The 9063-nt window shown below is 38.4% G+C and overlaps 1 protein-coding gene across 1 annotated transcript; it reads left to right on the top strand.

Moving 5' to 3' along the window:
* The first annotated feature begins 515 nt into the window (after positions 1 to 515).
* LOC122730575 (cytochrome c oxidase subunit 6A1, mitochondrial-like) lies at positions 516 to 848 on the top strand. Its single transcript, XM_043969745.1, has one exon. The coding sequence runs from the start codon at positions 516 to 518 to the stop codon at positions 846 to 848; it is 333 nt and encodes a 110-aa protein (XP_043825680.1).
* Positions 849 to 9063: the final 8215 nt, after the last annotated feature.

Genomic DNA, 9063 nt, shown 5'->3' with positions numbered 1-9063 from the left:
CTAACATCAGCTGTACTTTTCCTTCATAACTGAAGTAACTGTTACTGTTGCTATTTTTTTCTGTTGGGGTCAGCATAGAGTATGTCTGACTGTGAGTAATCAGACCAATGTGAGCTCACAAAGCTTTACCATAGGTGGGGCAAAAATAGTCCATATGAACATTTGGAGTGGTGTTGTCTCTAAATTTGTGTGTTTTGACAGCTTGGTGGTATCCCCACCTACCACAATAAGCAAGCCAGGGTTGGGTGAAGCAGACAATATTTAGGGCACATTTCCTAGCTCTTTCCTCCTGCCAAAAGGTGAGAAGTGTGGTCTTTAAAAAAGACTGTTCAGACACTTGGGACTGCTGAATCCTACTGTTGCTTCAGTCTCGTGAGAAGACCACCTAATGCCCTCGGTTGCCTTATGATAGGGTTGTGACTACAGCTGCCAATGTATCTGTGCCTGTTGTTTCATCACTTGTCCATCACCGCAGGACTTCAAGATAGGTTAAAAATGGTAAAATGGGTTGGAAGATGGCTGTAACGGCAAGTGGTCGGCTCCTGTCACCACTGGGCCAGGTCTGGGCCCCAGGACCAGTGGCGTGTTTGCACTCCAGCAGTGTCCACAGCAAGGAGGGCATGAACCACCTGTGGAGGATGCTGACCTTCTTCATCATGCTCTCCAGGGTGGTGGTCAGCATGCTGAATGCCTACCTGAAGTCACAGGACCATCACAAACTGCCTGAATTCATCCCATACCCTCACCTCTGCATCCAGACCAAGCCTTTCCCATGGGAAGATGGAAACCATACTCTGTTTAATAACCATCATATCAATCCTCTCCCAACCAGTTATGAGGCTGAGTAAAGAAAACTTGGACCATACTAATCAAGCACTAGGGTAACACAGCAGCTGATGGAACATCCTTTCCTCTATATGTGGATCAAAAAATTATATGTGACCTTAAGGAAACTTGCATCATACAGTGACAAATATGCTGACCTTTTATCATTTTGCTTGTGATAGGGAAGGCTTAAATAAATAATTCTTAGCTTAAAAATGGTAAAATGGCATGGGTGATTTCTTTTGAGTTTTTTTACAAATTGCATTTAAGTGACTCAGAGTTGCAAGAAGTTATTGGCCTCACTCTTTTTTTTTAGAGTCTCTGCAGTTGCAAGATAAAAGTCAAGGTGACTGGCAATGACTTGGGATGCAAAAGATAGCATCTTTGATGTCTAAACAAGTTCTAAGCACTCCATAGCACTTGCTTCTGCCACCTTAATGGCCTTTTGGAACAAATTGTTCACATCCACCTATTGAATCTGGGAAGTCCTCATACACCCCCCCCAAAAAAAATTACCAATGGGTTTGGGGCCTCTAGGTTCCCCTCAACCTGGTTTAGCAGGGGTGTGGACACTATGCAATCTATATCTTCTTGGAGCCATTGGTTAGAGTTGGGTGGAAGGTAGACACCAAAGGTGGAAAGTAACCCTGAAAAGGGCTTAGCAGGCCTTATACCAGAGTTACTAGTCTTCCTTTAACATACTGTAGACCCCAACAGTTTCATCAACAAATATATTAAACCCAAAAAACCTTTAGATTTAGGCTAGTGAAAAACTTTAACATTTTGTTTTATTTTCCATAAATATTTGTTTTCTAATCTGTGAAACTTGCCAAAACCATTATACATAATTGATGGTCAAATGTATCTCATTTTATAAAATACATATGTAACTGCAAAGTTGTGCTTAAACCAAGAATTTAAACCAAAGTTCATATCAACATAATTTAAGTTTGTAGAATATTTTGATTTTTCAGGTTTGTGATAGGTCAACAATTTTATTAAAATGTACAGTTTTGATTTTCTACTAGGCTGATTCATTGGGTTTTCTCCCACTTTGTGGTTCAGTTAAAAACAACAACAACAATATCAGCAAAACAATAATAAAAATGCATTTTGATTTGGAATTCACCAGCTTTTTAACTCAAGGTTTGATTCAAATCCCTCATGTAATCTGTAATTTTATATATGTTGTCATGTTTCAAGTTTTTAGGGAAAATACTACACAAGGATCATAGAGGTGTTTTCAGGGAAGACTTGTACCTTTGGTATAGGAGGTGTGGAGATCTTTTATGGGCTCCTTTCTACCTTTGGTCTCTATCTGACTCACCCAACTCTCATGTGTGACTCCAAGAATCTGTAGCATGTGCAGCACCCACAACCCAGTAAACTGTTTTGGCAGATGGGCTAATACAGGTTGAGGGTAACCAGCACTTAGAACCAAGATCATCCACTGCATCCTGAGACATGGCTAGTTATATTGACTTTGTCTTGCCAATGAACTCTTATGATTTTAAAAGGGAGAGTGAGGCAGACAACTTTGCACAACTCTATCAAATTTAAATCCAATTTATATGCTGATCCAGCTGTAGTCAGAACCCTGAACAGAGGCAGCCCAGACCAAAGGGTCATCTCCTCACTGAACTGAAGCAGCAGTGTGATTCGACAACCCTTTGGGTGTCTGAGCAACCTTTTTAAGGACCTCACTGCTCATCTCCTGCTGTAAGAGAGGGGTTAGAAAAGGTGATTTAAAAGTTATCTGCTTCGGGACAGCTAGGTGGCGCAGTGGATAGAGCACCAGCCCTGGAATCAGGAGTACCTGGGTTCAAATCTGGCCTCAGACAGTTAACACTTACTAGCTGTGTGACCCTGGGCAAGTCACTTAACCCCAACTGCCTCACTAAAACAAACAAACAAACAAAAAAAAAACAAAAAAAAAAGTTCTCTGCTTCCCCCACTCTGGCCTGTTGCTGTTGTAGGCAGGGACCCCACCCTGAGGTTTCAACATATAAAAAAAGTAGAAAAACTTTTGCAAAGATGATCCCCCTTATCATTGGTACATGTTTTGTGTGCATGATTATGGAAAACACAAAATCCAGTAGACCTGAAAGACAAATTCCTCTTGTTGTGAGAGAACTCAGAAAGAATTGGTCCCAAATAGGAGCCCTGAGTGAAACAAGGCTGGTAAATGAAGACCAGTTTACCAAATTCAGAACTGGATATACATTTTTTTGGAGTGAGTGCAGTGAAGGGGAGCTCAGTGAAGGTGACAAAGGTTTTGTAATAAAAACGAATCTAGTCAACAGGCCTGTATACCTATCAAAAGGAGGGAATGACAGGCTCATTACAATGTTATTGCCACTTGTAGGAAAATGCCATGCCACCAACATTGATGCCTATGCCCCCACCATGACAAACCCTGGTGAGGTCAAAGAAAAAAAATATGAAGTCTTAGAAACCCTCATCATAAATGTGCTAAAAAAGGACAAGCTTATGATTTTAGGTTACTTTAATGCAAGTGTAGGCACAGACGACCAGACATGGCAGGCAGTCCTTTGGAGGAATGGAGTTAGAAACAATAGCAATGGTCACTTACTACTGAAGACTTGTGCATCTAATGACCTCACTACCAATACTCTTCCATTTACCTAAATCCAATAATAAACTTGTGGATATACCCTCCCAGCAAATAACTGAAGGAGAAGAGACAGAAAAGATGTGAGAGTGACAAAAGCAATGTGTGGTACAAAGTGCTGGAATGACTTCTTGTTGACTTATCCTTTCCAAGCTAAATACTCACATTCATCAAAAGTAATGGTCCCATTGGCAAGATGATTACCAGAAGACTTAGTTGTCAACAGATTAGAGAGCTTCTCCTAGTGGGAACTATACATTGCTAACTTGCTGGGAAAGCTAGGACGAAACACAGTTGGCAACAGTGAAGTAGAAAAGGAGTGAGCAGCTTTCAGAGATCTGATGTACAACATCACATTTATTCATCTGGGCCAGAACACTCACAAACATCAAGAAATTTATGGGGAAATTCAAAAGCTGCTAAATGAAAAATGAGAACTCCATAGGGTTTACCAGCAGGCTATTTTGTTCATCTCTAAGAAGGCATCATTTACCTCCATAAAATGTAAAGTGCAAACAAAGTTTAGAGAGATGCAGAATTCTTGGCTCACTAAGAAGGGAGATGAAATTCAGTTTTATGTTGATAGTAACAATCCAAAGCACTTTTATGATGCCCTGAGGGCTATTTATGGCCTAAAGATGTATGGTGCATCTCAAATACTTAGTTCTGATGGAGCTGCATTGATTAGTGAAAAGAACAAGATCCTGAAGAGATGGGCTGAACACTTCCATAATGTTCTCAACAGGCTATCACCAATCAATGCTGAAACCACTGACCACATAGTTCAGGCTGAAGTCACTCCCTCTCTCGCCAAAGTTCCAACTGAAGAAGAAGTTTTGAATTCCATTAGCCTCTTCTCATGTGGCAAAGCACCTGGTGCTGATTCTATTCCAGCTGAGATTTAGAAGGGTTGGTGCCCAATGCTAATACAAAAGCTGACATTTTTCAGCTTATATGGCAAGAGGAGATTATCCCCGAGGAGTTCAATGATGCCTCCATTGTCCATCTCTAAAAAGCTAAAGGAAATACATCATCCTGTATCAATCACAGAGGGGAGGGTTTTGTTCTTATTCATTGCTGGCAATATTCCTGTCCGAATCCTTGTTAATAGGTTGGTCCTTCATCTTGAAGATGGTCATCTACCCAAGAGCCAGTTAAGCTTCAGAAAGAATCAAGAAACAGTTGATATTTTGTTTTGTTCCTCAAAAACTCTAGGAAAAATGCCAGGAGCAGAACAGAGGTCTTTATACAATGTTTATCAATCTAACCAAGGCCTAGGATACTGTCAGATGTAAAGGCTTGTGGAAAATTACAGCAAAATTTGGTTGCCTGGAAAAGTTCATCAATATTTTACATCAGTTTCATGTTGGCATGCTTGCTTGGGTTCTGGGTAAAGGACAATGCTCTCTCCTGCTTTCCCAAGCACCAATAGAGTAAAACAAGGACGTTTTCTTACTCCCATGCTGTTTAGCATGATGTCTTCAGCAGTGCTGTCAGATGCCTTCTATGAGGATGAAAATGGCATCAAGTTCAGCTCTCTTAGGGATAGCAAATTATTTAACTTGAAAAGACTACAAACTAAGACTAAAATGGAAGGAAAGTTGGTGCATGGTTTTATTGTTATTATTCACAGATGATTCTGCAGCTTCTGAGGCTGAGATGCAACAAAGTATGGATCGATTCTCTTCTGCTTCTGCTAATTTTGGCTTAATAATTAACACCAAAAAACATAGGTATTTACTTAACCAGCCAGCATCACAGCATTCATATGTGGAACTGTCAGTTCCACAAAATGGACAAATAGTGAATGCTGTGTATTAGTTCACTTACTTTGGCATTATACTTTCCAGGGATGTATAAATAGATTATAAACTTCATACATGCATTGCCAGAACTAGTTCAGTGTATGGGAAGTTCTGAAGGAAAGTGTGATAGAGAAGAGGTATTAGACTGCCTACCAAACTGAAGGTCTACAGAACCATTGCCCTGAGTACATTGTTTTATGACTGTAAAACCTGGACTATGTACCACCACCATGCCAGGAAACTGAAACACCTCTAATTGTCTTAGGAAGATTCTGAAGATCACCAGGCAAGACAAGGTACTAGACACTGAGGTCCTTTCTTGAACTAAACTGACAAGCATCCAAAGTCAACTGTAGAGAGTGCAACCCTGATGGACTGGCCATGTTGTTCAAATGCCAAACATATGTTTTCTTAAAAGACTATTTTACAAAGAACTCACACAAGTCAAGTACTCACGTGGTGGTCAGAAGAAGTGATATAAGGACACTGAAGATCTCTCTGAAGAACTTTGGGATTGAATGCATGCCATGGCATACTCTGGCAAAGGACCACCAGGAATGGTGTGCCAACATTGAAGAAGGTGCTCTGCTAAAAGAGTGAAACATAATTGTAGTAACTCAAAAGACAGGAAATATGTACAAATTTAGAGACAAATACTCCAAATGTTCATGTGGACTATTTCTGTCCAGCTTGTGTTTGGTCAAGCATTCTGAACTCAACCAGAGTCAGACACACTGTACCTTGACACTAATATAGTGACGTCATTTCGGTCCTCTTCTAGAATGAAGGGCAATAGCCATCATTCTGCAGATACTATCTTTTCTTATTTCATCCTGCTAGTATGGAGATTTTAGCCAAATACAGACACTTTTACTAAGATTTCTCACAAGAAACAATCGATAGAAATGGAATGACCTACAAACCACCATGTCTTGCTATAAAATTTCATGAAAACTTGGCTATTCCTCTCTCAATACCTACAACTTCTCTTTGTGAGAAAATTTAGAGGACAAAACAGCAAGCAGTTGGTGTTATTAGAAAACGATTGAAAGAGCCATTTACTGTTAGAAATTACATCAGGCCACTAAAATCCCTGGTCCTCTTTGGGAGAAACATTCCAAGTAATCCCAGAAAACATCTCTTGACCTCATTATTCTCATCAGAAAATAATACATTTTCCAAATTATGAGTTTGCTTAATATAATCAAGGAAACATATCATGTTACTTAGGCCATGTAAATTTAAAGTTTAGGTTTAAAAAAACAACAACAACAGATCCATTTCATCTGTACAGATGATAACTAATACATTGGTTAATTTATGACAGAGAGTGGAAGTAAACATATCTGAGTAAGACCTTTGCTAATGAAATGGATCAAAGTAACTTCTAGCCCTTGAGAAGTCCATCATTTTTTTCACATAAATACATACACACATACAAATACACATATGTGTATAAATGTAACACACATGCCTTGAAACACATGTCTGTGAGGAAAGGAGGAAGCATGTTTAAGCTTCTGCTATGTATCAGACACTGGGTTAAGTACTTTTCAAATATTATCCCATTTGTTTCTCACAACAACATTCTGGAGTAGGTGCTATTATGATCTCCATTTGAGAATTGAGGAAACTGAGGCAAGCGGATATCAAATGACTTGCCAAGGGTCACACAGCTAGTGACTATGTTAGGCTGTATTTGAACTCAGTTATTCCCAAAATTAGACTGAATAAAGTTACCCATGTTCTTCAAAAGTGACATTTAAATAAAATATTTTAATCATAATATCTTTTTCCATTGGTTGATGTTACTATTTGAAGTAATCAATTGAATAATATTTTTTTCTTAATGACACTAATGCTTTGACATATTTTATATTATAAGAAAAATAGTCATTCAAATAATATAAATTTTATATTTATATTTGATAAAATAAAAATCTTGAACTATATTCAGCCATTACCCATTATATTAGTGCAGTGAAGAGATTTAAAAATGGAGAAGGAACTTTTTATTTTGGAGGTTTTTGGACGTTTTTCAGTCTACTTCCTTTCACCAGGTTGAAAAGAGAAAGTTTCATTACTCCCACAATAGTGCATTGAAATTAGGCCACCAGATAGAGCACCAGCCCTGGATTCAGGAGGACCTGAGTTCAAATGTGGCCTCAGACACTTGACACTTACTAGCTGTGTGACCCTGGGCAAGTCACTTAACCCCAATTGCCTCACAAACAAAACAAAACAAAACAAAACAAAACAAAACAAAACAAAACAAAACAAAACAAAACAAAAAACAAAAAAAGAAATTAGGCCACCCAGATATCCAGGGCACAGGACTTATTAAACCATTTAATTTATGTTTTTCTTGACATAAGAAGCCTCTAAAACGTATTTATTCTACTGCAGTTTTTTTCCTACAGAATTCTTGGGCACCAGAATAAAACAGGTGGTCTACTGTTAGAGACAACACCTCAACATGATGCTTTCTTTCCCACTGTAACACATTTTTTGGCTAGTATAATGATGTCCCAGAACAACATATGGCATTCACTTTCTGCCTTCGACTACTATAGTGTCAATTCTAAAGGTGTGAACAAGTACTTCCTGCTGAGCTTTTCTTAGTCCGGAAGAAAAGGAAGGATGAGATCTTCATCCTTGCACCTACCCTTTTACAAACAAGATGCTATTTTCAAGATATTGTAATAAGAATCATCCTTCTCATGAAGGAATAAGATGGCTTCAAAGCCACAGAGTGAAATACAATTCTTAAATGTTGGCTAACAAGTGGAGGTTGGTCGGAAACAGCCTATCAAAAGGTTTTCCCATGTTAGGAAATTGGCCAAATGATTAAAAAAAAAATGAAAAACATCATCAAGGCATTTTACATAAAATGCATGAAATAGTTTAACAGACCAAAGAATTAATATGAGGAAAAAATATTTTGACCTTTATTTTAAAATATTTTAACACATAGAAGAGAAATGGATATAATGACATAGATGAGATATGAAATTTTAGATGTGTTTATGTTTGTATAAGTAATAAATATCTATCATCTAACTATATCTAGAGAGAGACAGAGACAAAGACAGATATAACACACACACACACACACACACACACACACACACACACACCACACCACACCACACCACACCATGGAGAGAAACAGAGAGAGAGAGACAGAGAGAGAGAGAGAGAGAGAGAGAGAGAGACAGAGAGACAGAGAGAGAGAGAGAGAAATGGAGAGAGAGAGAAGACCTAACATTGGGATTTCACAGGATCTGTGAACTTAAATGTGGAAAAAATTCACTAAACTATAATGAAATTTATTATTCCATTCAATTGTTTAAAACCATTATTCTGAAATGGAATCTGGATTCATCAGACTGCTAAAGGTATCTATAACAGAAAAAGAGTTTAAGAGCTTTCGACTTTCATATGATGAGAGGCAACATGGTATAGAGAATAGTCAATTCTTCTCTAATTCAAAATATCCATGTTCCCACTCAGCTATATAAAATCTCTCAAAAAAATCACAGTATTTATGGGAATATGGGTTTAGGAACATAATATTCAAAACTTCTTCAGTGACACCTTAAAAATTAAGGAAATCTTTGGACAGCTAGGTGGTGCAGTAGATTGAGCACTGGCCCTGGAGTCAGGACGACCTGAGTTTAAATGTAGCCTCAGACACTTAACAATTACTAGCTGTGTGACCCTAGGCAAGTCACTTAACCCGAAATGCCTCACCCCCCCAAAAAAAATTAAGGAAACCTAATAAAAATAATAGCGCAGTTT

This window comes from Dromiciops gliroides, chromosome 6, assembly GCF_019393635.1.
Source record: "Dromiciops gliroides isolate mDroGli1 chromosome 6, mDroGli1.pri, whole genome shotgun sequence".
In the NCBI taxonomy this organism is placed as follows: Eukaryota; Metazoa; Chordata; class Mammalia; order Microbiotheria; family Microbiotheriidae; genus Dromiciops; species Dromiciops gliroides.
Note: the sequence above shows the minus strand (reverse complement) of the source record. Positions and strands in the feature narration are given on the sequence as shown.